This window comes from Rhinolophus hipposideros (assembly GCF_964194185.1).
Source record: "Rhinolophus hipposideros genome assembly, chromosome: 10".
Lineage (NCBI taxonomy): Eukaryota > Metazoa > Chordata > Mammalia > Chiroptera > Rhinolophidae > Rhinolophus > Rhinolophus hipposideros.
This window is the reverse complement of record NC_138056.1, coordinates 7,523,447-7,536,673: the sequence shown is the minus strand read 5'-3', so window position 1 is coordinate 7,536,673 and position 13,227 is coordinate 7,523,447. Positions and strand designations below refer to the sequence as shown.

At 44.3% G+C, this 13,227-nt stretch overlaps 2 protein-coding genes across 4 annotated transcripts in view; one reads left to right on the top strand and one right to left on the bottom strand.

Annotated features, from left to right (window-relative positions):
• ATL3 (atlastin GTPase 3) overlaps positions 1–6,595 on the bottom strand; it is a 43,379-nt gene extending 36,784 nt beyond the window's left edge. Inside the window, exon 1 of the mRNA XM_081064485.1 lies at positions 6,279–6,595. Coding sequence (XP_080920611.1) covers positions 6,279–6,324 — 46 coding nt within the window. The 5' untranslated portion in view covers positions 6,325–6,595. The remainder of the gene's footprint in view (positions 1–6,278) is intronic.
• A 5,858-nt stretch (positions 6,596–12,453) lies between these two features.
• RTN3 (reticulon 3) overlaps positions 12,454–13,227 on the top strand; it is a 52,674-nt gene continuing 51,900 nt past the window's right edge. The window contains exon 1 of one of the 3 annotated variants that reach the window (XM_081064444.1): positions 12,454–12,893. In XM_081064444.1, coding sequence (XP_080920570.1) covers positions 12,752–12,893 — 142 coding nt within the window. In that variant the 5' untranslated portion in view covers positions 12,454–12,751. The remainder of the gene's footprint in view (positions 12,894–13,227) is intronic. The other 2 variants (XM_081064443.1, XM_081064442.1) reach the window with 2 other exon arrangements.

Genomic DNA, 13,227 nt, shown 5'->3' with positions numbered 1-13,227 from the left:
CTCTCTCCCTTAGGCCGCGCCACCTTCCAACCCTTCTTGCCTATTAGGTTTATCATCCAAGTCACCAGCCCCAAGCTTTGCTTTAAGGATGACACCTCACCTCCTGAGGGCTGAACTCCTTCATCACAGTGTACACACATCGTGACAGTGACTACACAAAAGGCTCTCAAAAACATCTCACGGACTGACAGCTCAAAGCTAAAATCTCCATCCTACAAGTCAAAGCCTTTCATCCTTCCCCCCACTGCCTCAGGCCTTCTAATTCCTCATTCTCATCCTCGCAGGCAAACTGATTCTCACTGGTCTTCCTACTGGGATAAAGTCAGGATTCAGGTCCTGCCCAGTCGTGATTCCCAAACTTCAAGTGTACAATTTATTCAACCATTTGTTCTCACTGCCTGAAATGCTTCTTCTCTCGATTCCGTGCAAACAGGATCTCATCCTTCTGACACTAACCTTCACCCTCCCTGTGTCCCGCCCTTCCCAGCCCTCCCCGTCAGAGCTACCACTTCACATGGTATAAAACAGGCTCTGGAACCACGACAGGACACACAGGACAGGCCTTCAATCCTTACTTTCTCCGCTCTAGAACGTAAGCTCCATGAGCAGTGCTATATTCCCCAAGGCCCCAGAACGGTGTCCACACATAGTGGACATCCAATAAATATTTGTGGAATAAATAAACTCCACCACTTAGTCACAATGTGACTGCCTATGGATAAATTTCTAACCACTTGTAGCTCATTTATAAATCTAATATTCATCTCAAAGCAGTGTCTGACACATATTAGGGACTCAATAAAGTGGATCTACTATCATATTTCCACCAATATCTTGTACATACTATTATTCCACTCATTACAATATTACCATATTGTAATTATGATTTACCACCCAGACTGGGAGTCCCTGGGGAGTAAAGAAACTGTCACATTCAGCTCCAGTACCTAACATAGGAAGAATAATAGTTTCCCAGTATTGTGACCACCACTAAACCCAATAGTACACACCTCAATAAAAGTCAGTTTCTTCCCGTCCCCCTCGCTGTCTTTCTTTTATTGTCAAAATCCTTTAAAGTATGTCTTCATCCGCGTATCTATCCATTCCCATTATCACCTTGCGATCTTCTTCATCTCTCTGTTGAAACCATTCTCTAGTTTATTTATGACCTCTTGCTAAATCTAATGGCCCTTTCTTGATTCTCAGTCAACCCTATTTGTGACAAAACACAACTGCCACCCACTTCTAACTTCTTAAAACCTATGGACTCAGTGACAGTGCACATTCCTAATTGTCTTCCAACCTCTTTATTATCTCCTTCCACTAATTCTTTTCTTCTTTTCAGCATAGACACCAATGTTCTGCTTCAGCTTTTTGCAGTTCTGATTCACTACCTCAATGAGCTCTTCATTCCTATTTCACTATACCTTCTATTTTGGTGATGCAACTTTATTAATTTCTAACCTGCATTAGTGTCCAATGTACACCTGCCTAAGGGGCAGATTCACCTGGATATTCCACCATCACTTCACTCTCAGGAGTAATATGTAGAAATATATGGGCATAAGAGTCAGGAGACAAGATCCTGTTCCAGTTCTACCACTAACAACCTGTGTAATTCTGGGCATGCCTAGTCTTCAGTCTCAAGTTTTAAAATGAGTCAAGATTTAACATCTAGCAATCCTTCCAGTACTAATATTTTATAAGTCTACATTTAGTGTGATCATAATGAATCCTCCGTTACTCATCTCTCAAATCACCACCTTTCAGACTCCGAATCTTTCCTGACTCTATCTTCCTATATGCAATACATCACCAATCTAGTCACTTCTTCCTTCCATGATTTAAGCTCCTGTTTTGGCAAAGGTTGTTGTTCTAGTGAAGCAACATGTATAGGAGAAAGGTCTTTCCTAATAATCAGGAAAGACCAGAGTTCAGGGCTCAGTTTTGCACTGACTGTAACAGCATGAGTAAATCATTCCACTTGTGTCTCAGTTTCCTCTATAAAACCAGGCAGTTCCGTGAAGCTATTTTCTAGCTTTAAAATTCAATAACTCTTGAACAATTGAAAATTTCCTGGATATCTAAACTGGCCAAAATTGCTAGGTAAACTATTCATCCCTTGGCTTAATTTAAATTGTACAGGCTTGGCTAAGGGACAGATCCAAAATTATGATGATAAAAACATTAAAGCAACTTGCTCAGTAAGGACCCACACAAAAGATTTGGGGGTTTAGGGTTTTCTCTTGGAGAAGTTTCCCCTAACTACAGTGAAATCACTCCCACTTCTCAGGAATCTAAACTCTGGAGATCTAACCTCCAGGGATGGTATTAGAAAAACCTTTACATGGCACCCTTACGCACTTTCTCCCTTTAGCGAAGCAATTATTTTCCAAGGTCTAGATATGTACTCTGAGACAACAGTAATGCTCACTTATATGAACAGCTAATGTTCATTTATATGAAGAGACAATGTTATATTACGTTCCCTTATATGAATAACTTGTGACATTTTTGTACACAGATATAAAAGTAGATAGACTACTCAATCATAATTGGCCTTTTCAGTTCTATGGAAAATATAAATTCTAAGAAATAAGTTCTATCAGAAAAGCATTAGGGGGAAGAAAGTTTAAATGCCCCTCAAATATTTGAGACCACCTGAACTGTGATAAATTCAGTGAAACTAATTAATTAGAAGCAATTATAATTGCTATTTCAGAAAATTTATACTGCATTTAGCTGATCTATTCGACAGTGTAGACTAGGGTCTCAAGCTCAGCACTACTGATATTTTGGGCTAGATGAGTCTTTGTTATGGGGAACTATCCTATTCATTGTAGGATTATTTTGCAGCATCTCTGGCCTCTACCCACTAGGTACCAATAAGTAGTATCCCCCTGTCCTCCCATTATGAGACCCAAAAATGTCTTCAGCCTTTGTTAAATGTCCACTGGGGCAAAATTACATTGGGTAAGAACCACTGGGGTGCAGCGAGCTTCAGGGCTCATCCTTACTGTCCAGTGCGTTCTGAAAAGCAAATTCACTAGTTACAGAAACATTTCACTGAGTAGAGTACATGACTCAGGGTAAAGTTATGATCTGAGTTTTCCACTCTCCTTTTGAAATACCACATTCTCTAAAGGGAAAGAGCAACACACCCAAAAACAGAAGCGTACCATTCTCATGCCTTGTTCTTGCTGGCAGTCTTTAAAGCTCCTAAAACAAGGCCAAAGAAAACACGTTATCATGTGCAAGGGTGGGTACACTAAGCCCTCAGCCAACTCTACAGAGATCTGCTGGGTGTGGCTTCTTTATGGTGTTGGTGACGAAGTACCTTTATATACTCATTTTTGTCTTAAGGTACGAGTATGATGGTAGATACACAAATTTTTAAGGTTGTTTTCAAGTGAAAATACTACTTAAACCCAACTAAACAGAATATTGGGGAAAATTTACATCCTAATTAATGAAAGAGTTTAAGAGGAAGCTTTTTTTCATGTTGTAGAAAATAATACTTAAGCACAGAATGCTGAAAACCACATTTTGTCAATTAAGAATTTTGTAGTGCTTCATGGATTTATGGAGACCAATTATGACTAAACAGTACTGAAGATTCAGAAATCCAACAACCCGGCTGAATCTAAAAATGATACTAGGCCATATATACCTGGAAAAAACAAATCTTTCTAATAGGATGAGTTTAATAGTCATCTTATTTGACTCTTCCCTAAAAATAAGACCACCACCAAAATCAACCTAACCTGATCTGATAATCTGATTTAAATTATCTGTGTTCCAGCTGAATAAGGCAATATTTATTTGCCTTGGATTCCTTACCATTTCAAGGCATAAGAGTCAATCAATCTACTTCTTTGTTTACTTGCCTACTATACCAGTAAAGCCTGTTTTCTGCTTTGTAACATATTTCAGCTGTGAAATATATCTAGCATGTTCTAACAATCAAAATACACGCCAATAAAAAGCATTTTTTAGAAATTTGCACTGAACAGCATCAACTCCTAATACAAATATTGATATTACAAATTACACTTCCTATATAGTAACAAATCAATTCAAATTTAAGCAACCACCTATAGGGAAATTGGATATGTTAGTATACAAATTAGATTTGGGTTTTTCTTCTTTAACTGTTGCCTACCCCTCAATGAATTAAATCAGACTGAGAGGGTCCCAAGCATTGGCAGGTTTTAAAAAACCCCAGGTTATTCTTTTTTTTTTTTAATTAAAGTATATTGGAGTGACAATTGTTAGTAAGGTTATATAGATTTGAGGTGTACAATTCTGTAATACATCATCTATATATCACAGATGTATAGATTGTATTCTGTATACAATCAGAATACAGATTGTATTCTGTAATACAATCATCTATATATTGTGTGTTCTCCACCCCCCAGGTTATTCTAATGTGCAGCCGTGCTGGGAACTACAGCTATATAACAACCAAAAGATTTTTGGGTTTTTTTTTCCCCATTAATATTTTTTCAGAGAATATGTTCCTAAAATCTCAAAGATAACTTGGGGAAATGTTTTAAAATTCAGACTAACTTTAAAATGAACAATTTCTCAATATGAAACACACGACCATAGAAACTTTAACAGGCACGCCTAGTTTTTATAGGTAAATTCTAAACCAGTTCTCAAACAAGTTCACACAATCCAGGGTTCCACAAGGTGCTTAATAGGACTCTTAAAAGAATGTGACCAAAAAAAAGTGACCAGTGTTAATAATGACTACCACTGGGGAATTGGGGAGATAGAGAAGACTTTATATTTGTTGCTTCTTACAATTTTCTATTATTTTATTTTAAATAATAATAGAGAATACATCCTTTATTCTATGATTTAGAAATCATTAAAAATGCATGTGCTGTACCGTAGAAGACCAATTTTTAAGTCTAAACAAGTCCTATTTAGTAAAAACTAAAAAATTATGCTAGTAAAACATCACATTTATCCTCTAGCTATTTTTCTTAATTTCACGTTTACTCCAATGAGATGGTAAACTGTAGCTAATAAAACAACGTGCTGTACTAGTGAAATGCTTCATTCAGTATGTAGAGATCTTTTCATACCAGCGTTTCCTTTTCAGGTGCTAAAAACCGCAACACGGATTTCTAGACTACAGTATAAACTAGTTTCTGTGGGGATTGTAAAAAAGCACTAATTTTAATTTCAGTTCACTGCAATGCTGAATACTTGCACGGATTAAAACTATGCTTCTCCAAAATCAACCCAAATTTGAAATCACATTTTGGGTCCAGTAGTTCTTTTCTCCCTTGCACAAGATATTCCACCCAACTTCGTATTCAAATTTGAGGGCACGGATTTATTTACTAAAAGATGCTTCAAGGTTCTTTACTTTTGCCTTTAGATTTCGCAAGTGAAACTTCCGGTAATTTCAACAGCACACCCATTAAACAAAAATAAAGCCAGATAAATAAATGACAGAGGAAGTCGTACCCATGAATTTATGATGACTCTATTTTTATTTCATACGTTTACTATTTTTTTCTTTTTTGTCTTCAGGAAAGCAAAAGAACAACGTACTGTTACCAAACGTACTAAAAGAACCTCCTAAAAACTATTTCAGGCCACATTCGTTTATCTCCTTTATGGCGATAAGGTGTGGGTTAAAATTCAACTTTCCTGATACTTCTTGCAGTGTCCCAAGGTCGTTAGGATAAAATAGAGCTTCCAACTCGAAGGTGCTTCGCAGCCCTCCCAGCTCTTCTTAAAAGCCTGGACAATAATGAAGCATTTGCCTTCCCGCTCCATCGGCCCGTTAACAAGGCCAAAGCCACCCGGACCGAGCGCGAGCGCGAGCAGCGCCGGAGCAGGGAGTGGGCAGCAGTCCCGGAGCGCGGCGCTCGGCCCAGGGCGGGGCCGGCGAGGCGCAAACCTCGGGACGCCGCCGCCGGGACCACCGGCCTCAGGGGGTGCGGGGACGCCAAAACCGCAACAGCCCGGAGGAGCACCAGCGGCATCCCCCCGGCGGAGGGCCCAACCCTCGGTGGCGGCCGCTCCCAGTCGGGGGCCGATGAAGGCGCCGCCCGCGCCCGACCGACCGAGCCCTGCGAGCAGCAGCCCCCAGACCCGAATTCGGGGGCTGAGGCACCCCAGCGAGGGGCGTGCGGTCCGAGCCACGGACGAGGAGGGACGGGCGCTGCGGGCAGGCGTTCTCCTCCGAACTATAGCAGGGCGGGCGGCGGGGGTGGTCGCGGAGCGGGCCCGAGGGAAATGAGGCTCCTCACCTGCTCCTCCCGAGGCAGCAGCTACCGCTTGCTGAGGGGTCAACATGGAGCCTCTGCCTTCAGCAGAAGCAGCAGCGGCTTAGAGAGGGACGGGCTGGGGCGGGAACGAACCAGGCCCAGGAGGCGGGAAACGGGCGGGGCTTGGGCTCTAGAAAGAACTGGGGAGAAGGAGGGACGTGCCAGGGAGCCAGCGCCGGGCGAGTGGATGAAGACCAACGCGAGGCCCCAGGCGCGCTGAGCGCAGGGCGGGCGGGAACGGGAAAGCGCACGCGGACAAATCCCGCCACCGCCCGACGCAAGTGCGCGTGCGCGGGGACGCCCAGCGCGCCTCCGGCTACGTGGTGCCGCGCACTGAAGCGACGGCCCGTTGGGAATTGTAGTCTTGCGTTCTCTGGTTCTCCCGGGGGCGGTCCCCGTTCTGCGTACTCATCCCGGGCGGAGAGGAAGCGGAAAATGCGGCCTGGGCTTCTCGCGACTCTTCGTTAACTAAACTACAACTCCCAGCAGGCCGGGAGGGAGGGAAGGGCCGGCCCGGGCCGGAGCCCGCCAGAGAGCCCCGCCCGGCTCTTGGACTTGGGACCCGGCCAGGCACCGAGCCTGTGACATAACCGGCCTCGAACCCTTTCTTGCTGCGTTAGAAATGATCTCGGGGTTTAACGCTGGCCGGGGCCATAGGTGGACGGCACTCTGCCTAAAGGACTGAAGGAAGCCCTCAACCCCGGGGGACGTGAGCGGCACTGTGTTTTTTTTTTTGACGATTTTGACTTCACGAGGAGAGGAGGCCATGACTCCATTACCACCCTCATCAGCTTCACCCCATATTCCCGTCCCTGATGGCGTACCGTCACCATTCTAATAGCTCACGTAAGAACTCCCAGTGAAACCCCTTCCACCAGCTTTGACCAGCATTTGTAGACCCCAGATTTACAGGTTTTTTGAAGCTACTTTTGCATTTTGTATTGATCTACCATACAGTTTCAGCACATTCTTGCTTAAACTGTATGGTAGATCAATACAAAACATGATTCTCCGAAAAGGCTTTTTATTCACACTTCACATGTGATTGAGACAATATCAGTTGCCACAATTGAATAATATAGTTATTTCGGATTTGCTGGGGTAGGGGCGGTTCTCTTGGGGGTAAGGAGCAGCTTAGCGGGGTCTAAAGTGTCCATTGCACCACTGCCGCGACCTCTTGGCATCATCATTGCCTCATTCATTTGACAGATTATTCACTTTTTTCTTCTGCCCCTGCCTGAACCATTACCACCCACCCAGATCCTCCTTCCAGCAACCTCTAGGCCGGGGGGTGTCCAAACTGCAGCCCCCATCCATTGGCCCGCAGCCAATTCTAAAAATATATTTCGTTTACTTAAATAAACCAGGTGAGGTAATAAGTACTTCACCTCCAGTGAGTGGCCCCGCTGTGTGTGTATTTTACCGCATATGGCCCTTGGTGAAAACAGTTGAAAAAGGTTTGGACACCTCTTTCTAGGCCCTGCCAAGCCCTTCAAGTATTTTTAAAGTTAGTGATTAGGTCAGAGGTGAAGAGGTAAAGATAATTCTACCTAATCTTACCTAAAGAGGTCCTGGTTTGATTTGTTTTCCTTCTGATTCGCCCCAAATTCTCAAGGGAATATCATCCTCCTCCAGGCTTTAGATTTAAGAGTCTAGATTAGATCTAGACCACCTGGGGCCAGCAAGAAACTGGACATAAACATCAGGGCAAGTGGTTACTGGGCTTTCACACTGGGTGTGCAGAAGGCAGGACCTCCAGGAAGTGACACAAATCCAGGGCATTATGTGGCAGGCTCAGAAAGACACGGGCTAAAGACCAGTGACTTGTCACAATTGCAACACACAGTGTAAGAATTTAAAATTGCGCATACACCCCGGCATTCTCTACTCCCCTTCCCTGTCTGTTTCCATAAGACTTCTTACCATCTGATTTATGTTTTCCTTTTTGTTTATCTCTTCCCACTAGAATGTAAGTTCCATACAGACAGGAATTTTTGTCTGTTTTTGTTCACTGCTATGTCCCCAGTGCCTTCAAACTGCCAGGCAGATAGTTACAACTCAGATATGTATTGAATGGGTAAATAAAGAAGGTATTATGTTACACCTAACACTGTTCACTCACTTTCTTGTTCCTTTAATATTAAGTATCTGCTTTTGCTTTTGAACAAAATACCCTGTTCTATTTTAAGAACTACCAACAGAGAACCACTGAAATCCATCCTGTCAGGAAGTGACCAGCAAATTCTGATGTTACATCTGTCCCAATATAACATAATCAAAGGCAGTGTCAGCACGTCAGCCTTCCCATATCTTGTAGAAGTTTTGGGTATTTGGAACAACACAGTACAAGTTATAGGTAAACTTTAAGATTAGTCACAACTTAAAAGCAACCCTTGCAAATGAGAAACATGTTATTATTGCTGTTTCCTTCTCAACTATCCAGGGTCATCAAAACAGTGGACATTCAAAATGCTAAATGTTGATGATACTGATGACAGCCTGCCTTCAGCCATCTCGTTCTGAATTAACTTACGTGCTATGACCAGAGGCTGACTTGTGGTTTTCTACAAGTAAGTGAAGTAGGTGACATGTAGACACGTTTGAATGGTTAAGACCATTGGCTTTGGGGTCAGACTTACCTGGCTTTGAATTCTGGCTCTGATGCTCACTAGCTGTACAACCTTGGGTGAGTTACTTAACCTCTTTGAACTTGTTTCATCAATACCTGCCAAGTGATTTGAATACTCAACTCACAGAGTTGTAGGTTAAATGAGATGTAAGTATTTGGCAATTATGACTGAGGCAAAGGACTCCTCAAAATTGGTTATTATCTTCACTCTGGAAAAGCAAAACAAAGTCATAAATATTCAAGATACTCAAGTATTTTTATGAAGCACAAAAATAGCAAAATTGTTTTCTGCAGTGACATCCACTGTGACTCAGGTTCCAAAGCTTCCAAAAATACGTACCAGGAACGGTGTTAGGCTGTAATGCTGAAACAAAGCATAAGACACATTCCTGTTCTCCCAAGACTCACAGTCTTGTGGGGTAAATAGCTAAGTGTACAAAATGAGGTCATGACTTGGTGTCCTAGTTTATAAAAAGAAAATAGTCAACCCCAACTCACAGGGCTTTATAAAGCTGAGTATCAGGCCCGCAACATGGTAACACCTGGTAAAAAAAATAAAAGCTCAAGATCCGTCAGCTGCTTCGTTATTGTTATTTCAGCCAACAGCACAGCTAACACTTCAGAAAGACTAGAAAAGATCACTAGAATTTACTGTTAAGAAAAGGAAGTAAGATACCTAACAATGTCTATAATTTGTATTAAAAAATGTGGATGAGGGTATAGATTTGCCACTGAAAGCTCCTAACAGCAGTTACCTATGTGTATGTAGCGGGGGAAACCAGTGGGTGGAGAGGGGTTAGTGATAGAAGAAAACTTTATAGTATACTGTATACACTATTGAAGAGGTATATGTATGTATATATATATATGAACATATATGACATGTGAATATATTTCAAAAAAGTTTAATTTAAATACATAATTGTTTTTCTAAAAATCAAGAAAAACTGAGGCAATGAGATGGCCTAGAACCTGAGGTAGGAAATGAGCTGTGTAAATATCAATCCCATAAGGACAGGGCCAAGGAAGAGAGGCCCAGCTCAGCGCCTCAGGAGTAAAAATTGCTCAACAACTAAAAAATGGATATGCTCCAGCGAGCACTTTAAAAATCCCACGGGGACCCTTCCCTGCTTGAAAACTTCCACTGGATCCACACTAGGCTAAAGACGAAGCCTCAGGTCTTTAGTTCTATGTTACTGCTTCTCCACACTCTGGCCCCAAGGCATCTTCCCCATTTTATCTCTCTTGTCCCAACTCAACCCCTTGGCTCTAGCCAACCTGGGCTAACCATACCCAAAGCACCTCATACACAATCACACTTCTGAGCCTGTAGCTACCACAGATGGTGTAGGTGTTACACTAAGGCAGCCTGTGAAGAGGGGTCATTCTGGACCATTCTGGTAGACACACCAGCACTGACCTACATCATGGATGGGCTGGGAGCAAAAGGTGCTCTTTTGTGACTTGTCTGCCCAGAAGGTGGTCTGACTCAGTACACCAGCACAAAAGCAGACCCTGCATTCGCTTCACACCATGCTCCCCTGCCTTCGATGACCTCCTTACCACTCCAAACTCCTATCTGACTTGGGGGTGGAGGTTTTTCTTCACAAAACCTCCCAAAGCCACCATAACTTCATACTGATTCCCTCCCCTCTCAAACTCACACAATTCACTTGCCATCTAATTATAGCATTATAGTTTTGTGTTGTTTGGGGTTGTTTTTCGGTTGCTATTTAATTTGTATTTTTAAACTTTACATGATTATTTTCTATCCCCCAATTGGCTTGTAAGCTCATTGAAGACAGGAAAAACACATTTTTTTGGATTCCTCCAGATTTCCTAGGATAGTATCTCACACAGACAGCAGATGATCAGTAAACATCTGTGCAACAAATCATATATACCAACATCCCAGGCAGGGTCAGTCTCAGGGAAGTTTACTGGCACAGCAAGAGAGCAGGAAGAAAAGGCAGCTTCAGGAGTTGGACTTAGCACAAAGGTCTCTCATGGGAAAAATCTGAAGGGTCTGAAAAGACCACGAAGACCATATCAGTGTCTTGATTCTTAACTTCTTTTGTCTACTTCCAGATATCAGGGAAACAGGCTTCCTTTCCAGCCAGTCTCCAGATTCTGGCAATTGCTGTCAGGGTTAGGAGCTAGCATCATTTATTTCCTTATCCAGCACCTACTAACGTAAACATTTTTAAATTGATGCATATGTCGGACTGGGTAGATAACTGGCTTGGTTATCCAATTGGCTTGTATTTCCCTTTGCCATCTAAAGGACAGATTGCCGCATTATCAAATGATGCTGTAAGTGCCAGAGTAAGATATTTGCCACAGAGTTATTGTGGGAAATATTCTTCTGTGCCTTTTTTCAGAGTGTTGCAATAGCGAGGAGTTATTTCCTATCTGGGCTTTACGTGACCTTAAAAACTGTCAAGGGCAGATGTAGTTCACTATCTGTTCTGAAAGATTTCCATTGGTCAGATCGCTTTTCTTTTCTGTAGCTGCCTGGCTGAGTACCTCACCCTTCCTGAGGCAGCATCTTGACAGGATCTACAAGATCCCGCAGTTGCCCTTCAGGTCATTGATTGCTGGTTTGGCAATAATAAGGCCTACAGCCTTGATTTCTGTTATTTTCAGTCTACATCCCCCTTTTTAAAATAATTATGCACCTTTCAAATGACCAAATGTAGGGAGAAGGCTTTGAATTTTGCAAAACCAAAGAGAAGCCAAAAAATAAACAAAATCTAATATAAGATAGATATCTCGTTTCAAATATATTTTCTGCTAAGGACCTCTTTTAGGCTATGAATAAAATTCAATCTGTATTTTGTGCCATATTCTCAATTTTTAATACCTCATTTTACCATCCCCCCTAACCACAGCCAGGATGTTTTCCCCTGGCTCTTCTTTTCTCATTAGCTGCGGTTTTCTTTTTCCTTCAAAATATGCCTTCTCTACTTGATAGCCTATCGGCAGGAAAGGACGACCTTAAGACCCACGGTGGTCCCCTCTTTGGGAACAGGAATGGCATAAGAATATGAAGCAGGTCATGGGGCTGCATTGCAATGTGACTGGAATGAGTAATAGTTTTTCATTATGTACAGCATTTTTCTCCACCTACCAAATGGGAGACCGTGCCATCTATGCCTCATGGTGATGAGATATTACGACACATCCAGAAAAATTCATAAAGCACCTTACAGAGTGGGTCTACCCCACACTGTGGTTTTCACTTTTTATTGAAGTCACAGGTGGGAACGTATCAGACAAGAGACAACGGCTCTAGAATAGATGGGAAAGATATTCTCCACCTAATGGAAGCGAAAAAGAAATGTCTATCATTAAAACACTTAATCTGCCGACCCTAAAATATTCACATAAAGAGTTAGCCAGGAATACTAACCCACAGGTCTCCCTCCCGGCCTCGGTGATGGGCGGGGCTTATTGCTCGGTCACGCCCCTTGCGTCCTGTCCCCGAGGGGCGCGGCTTGAAGCCAGTTTTGCCCCTCCTCCTCTGCTGGAAGGGGACCAAACAGTCCTTGCGCCTGCGTCCTGCGACGCTGAGCGCCTAGAAGCGGCCGCCGCCCGCCCCCGCCCCCGCCCGCCGCCCGCCGGAGGGGCCCTTTGTACGCCTGCGCGCTCGCGCTCCCGCCCTCTCGCTGCGCTCGGCTGAGTCAGTCAGTCTGTCGGAGTCTGTCCTCGGAGCAGGCGGAGCGAAGGGACTTTGGAGAGCCATCTGCCCGATTATTTTCTTTCCCCTCCCTCTCTCCCGCCCCACATTTCTCTTCACCCCTCTCCCGCCCTTGCTCGCGCAGCCATGGCTGAACCGTCCGCGGCTACTCAGTCCCCGTCCGTCTCCTCGTCGTCGTCCGGGGCCGAGCCCTCCGCGCCCGGCGGCGGCGGTAGCCCGGGAGCCTGCCCCGCCCTGGGGCCGAAGAGCTGCGGCTCCTCTTGTGCGGGTGAGGCGCGCCGGGGACCCCTGCCCTCGGGAGGGGGCGTGAGGGCGCCGGGAGAAGGTGGATCACCCTCCCTGCGAGAGGCGGCAGCCCGTGGGGACCGGCGTCTGCTGAAGGGCTGAGGGGGAGGGCGGTGTAAGGTGCGGGCGGTGGGGAAATAACGGGGTGTGAGGAAGACAGGTGGGGGGCGGGGAGATGTTCTGGGGGGTGGGCGTTAAGGCCAGGACCCGGCCGGCGGGGAAAAGGCCGCGTCGGGGGAGCGGCCCGCTTCCCCGGGAGGCTTGCCGGAAGATTAGACATCGGGAGGATTGGGGCAGCTTCGTCGTGAGAGGAATTA